Raw genomic sequence first — 15,105 nt, 5'->3', positions numbered from 1 at the left:
ACTTCTAACCAAGCAGATGAAAGACTTATATGATAAAACTTGAAGACATTGAAGAAAGACACTGGAGAAGATATCAGACAGTAGAAAGATATTCCATGCTCATGGATTAGTAGGGTTAACATAGCAGAAATGGGTAAGCTACCAATTGGAACCTACATATTCAATCAAATTCCCAAAACATTTCTTGATAGATCTTGAAAGAATAATGTTCAGCTATAAACAGAAACATAAAAACCCAGGGTAGTCTAACACTATTAAATAATGAAAGAATTTTTGGGGTTATCAGTACTCTCCTTCTTAAATTGCACTACAGAGCTATCGTAACAAAACCATCATTGTGTTGGAACAAAATTAGACATATTTCTCATTGGAATTAAATTGAAGACTCAGACACATGTAGTTTATACACTTATAGACATCTGTTTTATGATAATATCATAAATATACAATGGAAAAATACATCAATAATGTACAGTTTGATACTGTTTGCACTATTTGTTCCTATTCACGGTGGATGAATTCAAGTAGAAGAATGCAAATTGATCAATACCTACAACTTATCACAAAACTTATCTACAAGTAGATAAAGAATCTCAATATAACCCCAGATACAAAGAGTTTGATAGAAGAAAAAATGAGAAATCATTTTGAAACCCTTCACACACACAGACACACACACACACACACATACAGACACACACACACACACACACACACACACTTTTCTGAACAAGACATCATTAGCACAATACTAAGAACAAATAATGAATGGGACCTCATGAAACTGAAACTTCAAAGAACACTATCATTTGTAGCTTTTTTTACCAGCTACACATTCGACAGAGTTAATATCTAAGATGTATGAAATTTTAAAAAGTTAGACATGAAGAAAAGAAATAATTTAAAAGGAGGAACATATATAAACAAAGCTCTCAAAAAGAAAACTCAAATGGCCATAAATCACTTAAACATGTGCAATATACTTAGCCATGAGTGATATGCAAGTCAAACTTCACTGAAATTTCATCCTACACCCACCTATTACACTTTCAATATTTCTTTCGACAGCTCATACTGGTAAGGATGTGAAGTAAAAGGCACATATATCCATTGCTGGTAGGCATGCAAATTAAAGAAATCACTGTGGTGGTTTCTCAGAAACTGAGAATAGATCTACCTCAAGATATAGCTATTCTACTCCACAGCACATACCTAAAGGATGCTTTATTCTAGTGCAGAGACACTTTTTTTAATCATGCAAAAGGATGTAGTTAAAATATTCAGAAATACACACACACACACACACACACACAATCATAGAAAAACTTTTTTTAGCTTAAAGAATGAGAGGTCTATCAAAGCACAATAAGTAGAACACAAAATAGACAGAACCAGAAAAGAAATTCTTCACTGCCCATAACAATAAAGCACAAAACGTAGAGATAAAGACACAAATAGGAAGGAACTAAGTTCAACTACTTTGTGTGTGTGTGTGTGTGTGTGTGTGTGTGTGTGTGTGTGTGTGTGCATTCCAAATAAAATAACCAAGTAATAGGACAGATGATGAACAAACTGAACATCTCTCCTCACTGAATGAAATTTCCAGTATCAGAACACAACCAAATGTGCATCAATGAAATTGTATCATTGGACAATAAGATTTTTTATATTATTTGTTGTCTAAGTTTTTAAGTCTCCAAGTAATCTTTATATAACTGTGCTTCACACAGATGTCCCTAAATATTCGAATTCTCTTTCTCATAGCTTTTTTCATCTTCCCTTTACTTTTTCCACTACCATTTTGTTAACTCAGGATTATTCTGATATATACAATTCCACAGTGTAAACTTAATATCCAAGTTTTGTGTATTTAGTACAAATATTGAACCATATGTGATTTTCTTCATTTCATTGCTTCATTCACTCTTTAGAGACAATAGTTTAAATGTAGTAGATCTTCATTTTCTTGGAGGATTAGACATTGATACAAGCTCAAAAATGCAAGTGAGAGGTTCATACCTGAACTCAATGCTACCATCTGGAGGAGAGACAAAACAACGCAGTGTGCAGTAAGAGGTACTCCTACAGCTCCCATCACACCTGTGATGAGACACAAGTTAATGACTAGTGAAAACACAAATTTAGAGAAATCAAATACTTCCATATTTTCTACAACTGGTTTCCAAAGAAAGTTACCATCATTAGGCCTCAATTTCCGACAATGAATAATTTTACTACAATCATTTACCTCGTTTTTTAAAAATAATCATCACATTTTAGTTGGTAAATCTGGTAATCCTAGTTTTAGGAATGTTCCATGTAATGACTAGATTACTTCAGATGTTTCTTCCCCATTAGAGGATCACATACTCTCAGACTTGATGTTGTCATGTGGATTTGCAAGCTTTATTAGATTGCATGACTTTCCAGAAATATTTATGGAACTGACAAACAGATCCAAGTCTCAAAGGTCTTTTGATATACTGTCCCATTTAGTTCAATTTAATTACAGAAAATTTATGATACATATTTACCCTTACAATTTTTAGAGTAATTATATTAGCGTTTTAGAAGACTATGACTTTCTTGTCCAAAATTATTGAAATTTAATATTATGGAGAACTCATAATTTGAATATATTTTAGGGACCAAAATAAATTTTCCTATATATGTCAAATATGTATTACAATCTTTAAAAATTATATTGTGTGTATGTGTATACTTGCTCTTGTGCATGTACATGTGCGTCTGTGTGTGTGTGTGTGTGTGTTTGTGTGTGTGTGTGTGTATTTTACCTGCATACATGTAAGTATACCACTTGTGTTTTATGGTGCACACAGAGAGAAAAAGAGGTGCTTGAGCATCCAGAAACCAAAGTTAAAGTTAATTCTGAACCAACATACAAGTCTTCTTAACTACTTAAGCATCTCTTCACCCCTCCTTCTTTTATATTTTATTAATGTATATCAATTATAAACAGTAGATATCATTATGACATTGTTATACATGTATATACTTAATATTCACCTTCATTGACCTCTCTTGCAACCTTCCATTCTCACTAATTTTCCACTTTCCAACTACTTGTCTTCATACTCTCATGTTTTTTACTTTATTGTTTTTGACAATCCTAATCAAACTCAAAGTGTTCACAACTAGGATATATTGCTGGACTATGGTAAAGGTTGGTTTATGAAAAAATAGCTCATTAGTGAATACACCCCTGAAAATCCTCTCTTCTGCTGTCAATTATTAGTTTCATATAAAGCTTCAGAATGGGATGAGATCTTGTGAGTTTCTCCCACTTTCACAAAGGTAAATGATGGAAATTGGTCCTGTGCAGGTCTTTAGTATATAATCACAGTTGCTGTGAGTTAAAATATTTCCAAGGAAAAATTAATGTTTTATTCAGAAAGTCTACTTTTTCACTTCCTTTAGCATTGATATGTGATGTGTGCATTTTACGTGCTACAGTGTGACATTTCAATATGTAAACTTTTCAAGTTAAAACTTACTGATGATCTCTTCCAGTTCTTTCAAAAACATAAGATAAATCGGACTGTTTGTTTGTTTGTTTGTTTGTTTGTTTGTTTGTTTTCAAGAAAAGGATTCTCATTGTATCAGAGCTCTTGCTCTCCCAGAACTTGGTTTGTAGAGCCAGATGGCCTTGAACTCAAGGAGACAGTCCTGCATTTGCCTGTGGATTGCTGGGATTAAAAGCGTGTAATACTTTATCTGGGTACAGTTAATTGTTTTAAACTAGAGTTTTTTCTACTAAATTTATTTCTCCTAGATAATTATTCTTTTGTAAATTCTCAAAAGAAAAATCAACTCTCATTTCTCCATCTCTTTGCATTTTCTAGATCCTAGTGATGATGGTGTTTGCTGTCTACTATGAAACCAACATTTTAAAAATATTTGAATTGAAATAGAATTATATTACATTTTCACTATCCTTCCTTTCTCCAGCTTCACTCACACCAACCCCTCTCAAGCCAATTATCAAGCCAATATCATCGTTTTTATTATTGCTATTCACATACATATATCTATATATGCAGATCTATCTTTCATGTATATAAACATATACACATATAAATATAAATGTGTATATATGTTTGACAACATTATTATACTGTAATATACAATGTCATTATTATTGTAAAAATAATAATACAGAAATGTGTACAATTGCACATGTACCTGTGTGTGTGTGTGAGAGAGAGAGAGAGAGAGAGAGAGAGAGAGAGAGAGAGAGAGAGAGTGTGTGTGTGTGTGTGTGTGTGTGTAAACATATCCTGCTGAATATTTGTTTCTTGTTTGGTTTGAAGTTTGACCATTCTGCATTAGACAAGCAAAAGGCAAAAGTAGGCCCATTCCTGGGAGAAACTAATTCTTGTAGAAGGAGTCATTAGTTCTCTGCAGTTCCATGTCTACAAAGTTGACAACCTCGGGAAAATTTTCTTCTTATACATTAACATGTCTGTTAATTCTATTGTTCCAATCCTGTTTATGTAATTGTTTCAATGAAATCAGGTATTAAAACTTCCACCCATGACTGAAAATATGAAGTAAATTTCTTTTTTGTTGGCCTATTTTAGAAAACACATTAAAAAAAAACACATTTTGTGTTCCTTCCAATAGAAATGTGGTTTTTTAAATGTGTTTTCTAAAACAGGCCAGCAAAAAGAAAAAAGAAAAAAAAGAAATTTACTTCATATTTTCAGTCATGGGTGAAAATTATGAAGTACAGGGCCCCCAATGGAGGAGCTAGAGAAAGTACCCAAGGAGCTAAAGGGCTCTGTAACCCTATAGGTGGAACAACAATATGAACTAACCAGTACCCCCGGAGCTTGTGTCTCTAGCTACTTATGTAGCAGAAGATGGCCTATGTGGCCATCATTGGAAAGAGAGGCCCCTTGGTCTTGCAAACTTTATATGCCTCAGTACAGGGGAATGCCAGGGCCAAGAAATGGGAGTGGGTGGGTAGGGGAGTGTGTGTGTGTGGGGGGGGCTATGTGGGACATTTGGGATAGCATTTAAAATGTAAATGAAGAAAATACCTAATAAAAAATGAAAATGAAAATGAAAAAAATGTAAATGAAGAAAATATCTAATAAAAAAAGAAATAAGTGAAAAAACAAAACAAAAACAAAAACACCTTTCTGAATCTCAACAGGTTCATCTCACATATTCTATTCTTCTCATTTCTGGTTTTGTTCATTACAACTAAACACAATAGGGAATGTATTTTGATTGAGCTCATGGAACAGGCATTCAATTCATTTTATGTACCTGAGAAAAAATAGTCATAGGTGCATATTTTCTTTACCTTTATATAAGGGCAGTACATAACCTGAGCGAGCTCAGTATCCACTAAGATTCAATTTCACAGAGTCACTTTCCGATTTCAACTGATACATAAAAGAAACTTGGAATCCCCACAAAAAGGCATTAACTCTCCATCTATCTGAACTACTAATCTACTAATCATTATATACTTCTGTCTAAGTCCTTGGAATTTGTTTCTAAGGGGACAGTATTCCTCTCAGTAGGCACAAGAAAGTGGAAAGTATAGAAAAATAAAAAAAAAACTATATGTGAGGATAGAACCTTATTCTAAAAGCTTACTAAATTCTCTTACCTGAGTTTGTTGATCCTAAGTCAGCTCTCTTGTCCATGTAAAAGTAGCAACTGTTTCACCTGTGTTTCTAATAAGGTTTCAACACTTTTCTCAAGTCATAAAGCACTCCAGAGTCAGATTGAGATAAGAGAAACTAAATACCAACACCCTTCACCTACCCTGAATATCTGGCCAAATGACTCTATAAGCCTGAAACTTAGGACAGGGCTGGGCATGTTAACCCACAAGGAAAATTTTTGTTTGCCTGATTAACTGTATTTGGTATTACTCAAGTAATATCAAGAGTTGCCTCACCTATGGACGAAATAAAACAAAATCGGACCCTACCTGCCTTATACTGAGGACAGAATGAAAAGCTGTCTTGAATGCATTTTGAATTCTAGACCTATACAAATAAAGGGGAGGATTGTAGAAGCTCAAGCAAGAAACTTTAAGTGATGAGCATTCATTCAAGGAAGTTTCATACAGTTAGTGATATATGACAATAATCTTGAAATCAAAAAAGAAGAAATCAGTTAATCCCATTAAGCGAAGAGGCACAGTAGTTACCCAGGCTGAAAGAGCACCTTAAAACCTGGGTAACGAAAAAGCACCTGGGCAGCTGGGGCGCAGGGTCTGCTGACACTCGCCAGCTACCCACAACACCCGCCACAGGATCTTAAGACTTCTGGTGAGTGGAGCACAGCTTCTGCTCCAATCCAATTGCGCGGGACCTGAGACTGCATTAGTTAGGGAAGCAGAAACCGGCCTGAGTAGGACCACAGGCCTCATCCGGCTGGATCAGCGCCGGGTAGCGGGAGCGCAGGGTTGCCTGACACCCACCAGCTACCCACGACCCCCGCCACAGGATTTTGGGACTGCTGGTGAGTGGAACACAGCTTCTGCTCCAATCCAATTGCGCGGGACCTGAGACTGCATTAGTTAGGGAAGCAGAAACCGGCCTGAGTAGGGCCACAGGCCTCACCCGGCCGGATCAGCGCCAGGGTAGCGGGAGCGCAGGGTTGCCTGACACCCGCCAGCTACCCACGACCCCCGCCGCAGGATTTTGGGACTGCTGGTGAGTGGAACACAGCTTCTGCTCCAGTCCAATCACGCGGGACCTGAGACTGCTCTGGTTGGGGAGAGAGAAATCCGGCCTACATAGGGCCACAACCCTCTTCCGGTCAGAAAAGCACCTGGGCAGCTGGGGCGCAGGGTCTGCTGACACTCGCCAGCTACCCACAACACCCGCCACAGGATCTTAAGACTTCTGGTGAGTGGAGCACAGCTTCTGCTCCAATCCAATTGCTCGGGACCTGAGACTGCATTAGTTAGGGAAGCAGAAACCGGCCTGAGTAGGACCACAGGCCTCATCCGGCTGGATCAGCGCCGGGGTAGCGGGAGCGCAGGGTTGCCTGACACCCGCCAGCTACCCACGACCCCCGCCGCAGGATTTTGGGACTGCTGGTGAGTGGAACACAGCTTCTGCTCCAATCCAATTGCGCGGGACCTGAGACTGCATTAGTTAGGGAAGCAGAAACCGGCCTGAGTAGGGCCACAGGCCTCACCCGGCCGGATCAGCGCCAGGGTAGCGGGAGCGCAGGGTTGCCTGACACCCGCCAGCTACCCAAGACCCCCGCCGCAGGATTTTGGGACTGCTGGTGAGTGGAACACAGCTTCTGCTCCAGTCCAATCACGCGGGACCTGAGACTGCTCTGGTTGGGGAGAGAGAAATCCGGCCTACATAGGGCCACAACCCTCTTCCGGTCAGAAAAGCACCTGGGCAGCTGGGGCGCAGGGTCAGCTGACACTCACCAGCTACCCACAACACCCACCACAGGATCTTAAGACTTCTGGAGAGTGGAACACAGCTTCTGCTCCAATCCAATTGCACGCGGGACCAGAGACTACATTAGTTAGGGAAGCAGAAAAACGGCCTGAGTAGGACCACAGGCCTCTTCCGGCTGGACCAGCACCGGGGTACCGTCAGCTACCCACGACCCCCGCCGCAGGATTTAGAGACTGCTGGTGAGTGGAACACAGCTTCTGCTCTAATCTTTAAATAGTGACAACGATAACAACTAACCCCATAGATTACCAGATGGCGAAAGGTAAACGTAATAATCTTACTAACAGGAACCAAGACCACTCACCATCATCAGAACCCAGCACCCCCACTTCGCCCAGTCCAGGGCACCCCAACACACCGGAAAAGCTAGACACGGATTTAAAAGCATACCTCCTGATGATGATAGAGGACTTCAAGAAGGACTTTAATAACACACTTAAAGAAATGCAGGAGAACACTGATAAAAAGGCAGAAGACAATAAAGAGGAAGCACAAAAATCCCTTAAAGAATTGCAGGAGAACACTGCTAAAGAGTTACAAATCCTTAAAGAAAAACATGATAACATAATCAAACAGGTAGAAGTCCTTACAGAAAAACAGGAAAACACATCCAAACAGATGATGGAAATGAACAAAACCATACTAGACCTAAAAAGGGAAGTAGACACAATAAAGAAAACCCAAAATGAGGCAACACTGGAGATAGAAACCCTAGGAAAGAAATCTGGAACCATAGATACGAGCATCAGCAACAGAATACAAGAGATGGAAGAGAGAATCTCAGGTGCAGAAGATTCCATAGAGAACATTGGCACAACAATCAAGGAAAATGTAAAATGCAAAAAGATCCTAACTCAAAACATCCAAGAAATACAGGACATAATGAGAAGACCAAACCTACGGATAATAGGAGTGGATGAGAATGAAGATTTTCAACTCAAAGGACCAGCAAACATCTTCAACAAAATTATAGAAGAAAACTTCCCAAATCTAAAGAAAGAGATGCCCATGAACATACAAGAAGCCTACAGAACTCCAAATAGACTGGACCAGAAAAGAAATACCTCCCGACACATAATAATCAGAGCAACAAATGCTCTAAATAAAGATAGAATACTAAAAGCAGTAAGAGAAAAAGGCCAAGTAACATATAAAGGCAAGCCTATCAGAATTACACCAGACTTTTCACCAGAGACTATGAAAGCCAGAAGATCCTGGACGGATGTTATACAGACACTAAAAGAACACAAATTCCAGCCCAGGCTACTATACCCAGCCAAACTCTCAATTAACATAGATGGAGAAACCAAAGTATTCCACGACAAAACCAAATTCACACATTATCTCTCCACGAATCCAGCCCTTCAAAGGATAATAACAGAAAAAAACCAATACAAGGACAGGAACCACGCCCTAGAAACAACAAGAAGGTAATCCCTCAACAAACCTAAAAGAAGACAGCCACAAGAACAAAATGCCAACTTTAACATCAAAAATAACAGGAAACAACAATTACTTTTCCTTAATATCTCTTAATATCAATGGACTCAACTCCCCGATAAAAAGACATAGACTAACAAACCGGCTACACAAACAAGACCCAACATTTTGCTGCTTACAGGAAACTCATCTCAGAGAAAAGGATAGACACTACCTCAGAATGAAAGGCTGGAAAACAATTTTCCAAGCAAATGGCATGAAGAAACAAGCTGGAGTAGCCATTCTAATATCTGAGAAGATTGACTTCCAACCCAAAGTCATTAAAAAAGACAGGGAGGGACACTTCATACTCATCAAAGGTAAAATCCTCCAAGAGGAACTATCAATCCTGAATATCTATGCTCCAAATACAAAGGCAGCCACATTCATTAAAGAAACTTTAGTAAAGCTCAAAGCACACATTGCACCTCATACAATAATAGTGGGAGACTTCAACACACCACTTTCACCAATGGACAGATCATGGAAACAGAAACTAAACAGGGACACAGTGAAACTAACAGAAATTATGAATCAAATGGATCTGGCAGATATCTACAGAACATTCTATCCTAAAACAAAAGGATATACCTTCTTCTCAGCACCTCATGGTACCTTCTCCAAAATTGACCACATAATTGGTCACAAAACAGGCCTCAACAGATATAAAAATATTGAAATTGTCCCATGCATCCTATCAGATCACCATGGACTAAGGCTGATCTTCAATAACAAAATAAATAATAGAAAGCCAACCTTCACGTGGAAACTGAACAACACTCTTCTCAATGATACCTTGGTCAAGGAAGGAATAAAGAAAGAAATTAAGGACTTTTTAGAGTTCAATGAAAATGAAGCCACAACATACCCAAACTTATGGGACGCAATGAAAGCATTTTTAAGAGGAAAACTCATAGCTCTGAGTGCCTCCAAAAGGAAACTAGAGAGAGCACACATTAGCAGCTTGACAACACACCTAAAAGCACTAGAACAAAAGGAAGCAAATTCACCCAAGAGGAGTAGACGGCAGGAAATAATCAAACTCAGGGGTGAAATCAACCAAGTGGAAACAAGAAAAACTATTCAAAGAATCAACCAATCAAGGAGCTGGTTCTTTGAGAAAATCAACAAGATAGATAAACCCTTAGCCAGACTCACTAGAGGGCACAGGGAAAGCATCCTAATTAACAAAATCAGAAATGAAAAAGGAGACATAACAACAGATCCTGAAGACATCCAAAACACCATCAGATCCTTCTACCAAAGGCTATACTCAACAAAACTGGAGAACCTGGATGAAATGGACAAGTTCCTAGACAGATACCAGGTACCAAAGCTGAATCAAGATCAGGTTAATGATCTAAACAGCCCTATATCCCCCAAAGAAATAGAAGCAGTCATTAATAGTCTCCCAACTAAAAAAAGCCCAGGACCAGATGGGTTTAGTGCAGAGTTCTATCAGACCTTCAAAGAAGATCTAATCCCAGTTCTTCACAAACTATTCCACAAAATAGAAACAGAAGGTACTCTACCCAACTCATTCTATGAAGCCACAATTACTCTGATACCTAAACCACAAAAAGACCCAACAAAGATAGAAAACTTCAGACCAATATCCCTTATGAATATTGATGCAAAAATCCTCAATAAAGTTCTTGCTAACCGAATCCAAGAACACATCAAAACAATCATCCATCCTGACCAAGTAGGTTTCATCCCAGGGATGCAGGGATGGTTCAATATACGGAAATCCATCAACGTAATCCAGTATATAAACAAACTCAAAGACAAAAACCACATGGTCATCTCCTTAGATGCGGAAAAAGCATTTGACAAGATCCAACACCCATTCATGATAAAAGTCTTGGAAAGATCAGGAATTCAAGGCCCATACCTAAACATGATAAAAGCAATCTACAGCAAACCAGTAGCCAACATCAAAGTAAATGGTCAGAAGCTTGAAGCAATCCCTCTAAAATCAGGGACTAGACAAGGCTGTCCACTTTCTCCATACCTATTCAACATTGTACTTGAAGTCCTAGCCAGAGCAATTCGACAACAAAAGGAGATCAAAGGGATACAAATTGGAAAAGATGAAGTCAAAATATCACTTTTTGCAGATGATATGATAGTATATATAAGTGACCCTAAAAATTCCACCAGAGAACTCCTAAGCCTGATAAACAGCTTCGGTGAAGTAGCTGGATATAAAATTAACTCAAACAAATCAATGGCCTTTCTCTACACAAAGAATAAACAGGCTGAGAAAGAAATTAGGGAAACAACACCCTTCTCAATAGTCACAAATAATATTAAATATCTTGGCGTGACTCTAACTAAGGAAGTGAAAGATCTGTATGATAAAAACTTCAAGTCTCTGAAGAAAGAAATTCTAGAAGATCTCAGAAGATGGAAAGATCTCCCATGCTCATGGATTGGCAGGATCAACATTGTAAAAATGGCTATCTTGCCAAAAGCAATCTACAGATTCAATGCAATCCCCATCAAAATTCCAAATGAATTCTTCAACGAATTAGAAAGTGCAATCTGCAAATTCATCTGGAATAACAAAAAACCTAGGATAGCAAAAACTCTTCTCAAGGATAAAAGAACCTCTGGTGGAATCACCATGCCGGACCTAAAGCTCTACTACAGAGCAATTGTGATAAAAACTGCATGGTACTGGTATAGTGACAGACAAATAGACCAATGGAATAGAATTGAAGACCCAGAAATGAATCCACACACCTATGGTCACTTGATCTTCGACAAGGGAGCTAAAAACATCCAGTGGAAGAAAGACAGCATTTTCAACAAATGGTGCTGGCACAACTGGTTGTTAACATGTAGAAGAATGCGAATCGATCCATTCCTATCTCCTTGTACTAAGGTCAAGTCTAAGTGGATCAAGGAACTTCACATAAAACCAGAGACACTGAAACTTATAGAGGAGAAAGTGGGGAAAAGCCTTGAAGATATGGGCACAGGGGAAAAATTCCTGAATAGAACAGTAATGGCTTGTGCTGTAAGATCGAGAATTGACAAGTGGGACCTCATGAAACTACAAAGCTTCTGCAAGGCTAAAGACACCATCAATAAGACAAAAAAACCACCAACAGATTGGGAAAGGATCTTCACCTATCCTAAATCAGATAAGGGACTAATATCCAATATATATAAAGAACTCAAGAAGGTGGACTCCAGAAAGTCAAATAACCCCATTAAAAAATGGGGCTCAGAACTGAACAAAGTATTCTCACCTGAGGAATACCGAATGGCAGAGAAGCACCTGAAAAAATGTTCAACATCCTTAATCATCAGGGAAATGCAAATCAAAACAACCCTGAGATTCCACCTCACACCAGTCAGAATGGCTAAGATCAAAAATTCAGGTGACAGCAGATGCTGGCGAGGATGTGGAGAAAGTGGAACACTCCTCCATTGTTGGTGGGATTGCAAGCTTGTACAACCACTCTGGAAATCAGTTTGGCGGTTCCTCAGAAAATTGGACATAGTACTACCGGAGGATCCAGCAATACCTCTCCTGGGCATATATCCAGAAGATGTCCCAACCGGTAAAAAGGACACATGCTCCACTATGTTCATAGCAGCCCTATTTATAATAGCCAGAAGCTGGAAAGAACCCAGATGTCCCTCAACAGAGGAATGGATACAGAAATTATGGTACATTTACACAATGGAGTACTACTCAGCTATTAAAAAGAATGAATTTATGAAATTCCTAGCCAAATGGATGGACCTGGAGGGCATCATCTTGAGTGAAGTAACACAATCACAAAAGATCTCACACAATATGTATTCATTGATAAGTGGATATTAGCCCAAAACTTAGGATACCCAAGATATAAGATACAATTTGATAAACGCATGAAACTCAAGAAGAATGAAGACCAAAGTGTGGACATTGTGCACCTTCTTAGAATTGGGAACAAAACACCCAGGGAAGGAGTTACAGAGACAAAGTTCGTAGCTGTGATGAAAGGATGGACCATTTAGAAACTGCTGTATCCAGGGATCCGTCCCATAATCAGCTTCTAAACGCTGGCACCATTGCATACACTAGTAAGATCTTGCTGAAAGGACCCAAATATAGCTGTCTCTTGTGAGACGATGCCGGGGCCTAGCAAACACAGGAGTGGATGTTCACAGTCAGCTATTGGATGTATCACAGGGCTCCCAATGGAGAAGCTAGAGAAAGTACCCAAGGAGCTAAAGGGATCTGCAACCCTATTGTTGGAACAACATGATGTACTAACCAGAACCCTGGAGCTCTTGTCTCTAGCTGCATATGTATCGAAAGATGGCCTAATCGGCCATCACTGGAAAGAGAGGCCCATTGGACTTGCAAACTTTATATGCCCCAATATAGGGGAATGCCAGGGCCAAAAGAATGGGAATGGGTGGGTAGGGAAGCGGGGGGCGCTATGGGGGGACTTTTGGGATAGTATTGGAAATGTAATTGAGGAAAATATGTAATAAAAATATTAAAAAATAAAATAAAATAAAATAAAATAGGAAAAAAGAAAAAAAAAAAAAAAAAAAAAAAAACCTGGGTAACAAGTCTTCACAGGGCCTATAATTTGGCCCACTATCAATACCTGGTACATCTTTTTCCTTTTTTTCTTTTTTTTAAACTTTATTAGATATTTTCTTTATTTACATTTCTTTTTTAATTAGGTATTTATTTCATTTACATTTCCAATGCTATCCCAAAAGTCCCCCACACCCTCTCACACCCACTCCCCCACCCACCCACTCCCACTTCTTGACCCTGGCATTCCCCTGTACTGAGGCATATAAAGTTTGCACGACCAATGGGCCTCTCTTTCCACTGATGGCCGACTAGGCCATCTTCTGATACATATGCAGCTAGAGACATGAGCTCTGTAGAGGTACTTGTTAGTTCATATTGTTCCACCTATAGGGTTGCAGATCCTCCCAGCTCCTTGGGTACTTTCTCTAGCTCCTCCACTGGGGGCCCCTTGATCCATCCAATAGCTGACTGTGAGCATCCACTTCTGTGTTTGCTAGGCCCTGGCATAGTCTCACAAGAGACAGCTATATCAGGGTCCTTTCAGCAAAATCTTGCTAGTGTATGCAATGGTGTCAGCGTTTGGAGGCTGATTATGGGATGGATCCCTGGGTATGGCAGTCTCTAGATGGTCCATCCTTTCATCTCAGCTCCAAACTTTGTTTCTGTAACTCCTTCCATGGGTGTTTTATTCCCAATTCTAACAAAGGAAAGTATTCAATGAAAAAATTCCCAGTAATTTTCAGTAGCTTGATTGGGAGAACAGAAGGGTACAAACAACTAGAGGTGAGCATCAGGAAAATATAACAGAGCTTATAGAACTTTAAAATATATATATGATATATAGCAACACACACATTAATTATTTTATTATGTAGACATAGAGAAAACAATGTGAAGTTTACTCAACCTACTCAAGAAATAGGTTTTCTACTACATTTAGCTATACAACTTTTAGGTATATACCCCAAAAATTTGGCATACACTAAAGAAATATTTGGTCTTTAATTGTATTAATTAGGGTTTCCATTACTGTGAAGAGGAACCATGATCATGAAAACTCTTTCTTTAAATTAACATATATTTATTCACATTACATCACAATATCTGCCCCCACTTTTCCCAGTACATCCTTCATACAATTTCTCCCTCACTCCCCCTTCACTTGTCCTCTGAGAAGAGAAAGAACAGACTGATACATCACCTCATTGTAGGACTAGGTACATCCTCTCCTACTGACATCATAAAAGGCACCCCAGTTAGGGGAATAGGATCCACAGGCAGGCGACTGATTCATGGTCAGTCTCACTTCAACTGTTGGAGGACCTGCATGAAAGCCATGCTGCACCTGTGCTGCATAGTTCAGGGGGCCTAGATCCACCTCATGTTCATTCTTTCATTGGTGTTTCCGTCTCTGGGAGTCCATAAAAAAAATTGTATTAGTTGTCACTGTTGGTCTTCCTGTGGAGTCCTTCTCTTCTCCAACTCACTTTCTCAGCTCTTCAACAAGCCTCCTCAAACTCCATCTAATGTTTGGTTGTGGGTCTCTGCATTTGTTTCCATTGGCAGCTGGGTGGAACCTCTAAGAGGATAGTTATCCTA

At 39.1% G+C, this 15,105-nt stretch overlaps 1 protein-coding gene across 1 annotated transcript in view; it reads right to left on the bottom strand.

Moving 5' to 3' along the window:
• LOC110287638 (selection and upkeep of intraepithelial T-cells protein 6-like) overlaps nt 1–2,095 on the bottom strand; it is a 32,286-nt gene extending 30,191 nt beyond the window's left edge. Inside the window, exon 1 of the mRNA XM_021154201.2 lies at nt 2,020–2,095. Coding sequence (XP_021009860.2) covers nt 2,020–2,095 — 76 coding nt within the window. The remainder of the gene's footprint in view (nt 1–2,019) is intronic.
• Nucleotides 2,096–15,105: the final 13,010 nt, after the last annotated feature.

This window comes from Mus caroli, unplaced genomic scaffold (assembly GCF_978045245.1).
Source record: "Mus caroli unplaced genomic scaffold, Mus_caroli_1 scaffold_6, whole genome shotgun sequence".
NCBI lineage: Eukaryota > Metazoa > Chordata > Mammalia > Rodentia > Muridae > Mus > Mus caroli.
The sequence above is the reverse complement of the archived record's forward strand: the minus strand, read 5'-3'. Positions and strand labels throughout refer to the sequence as shown.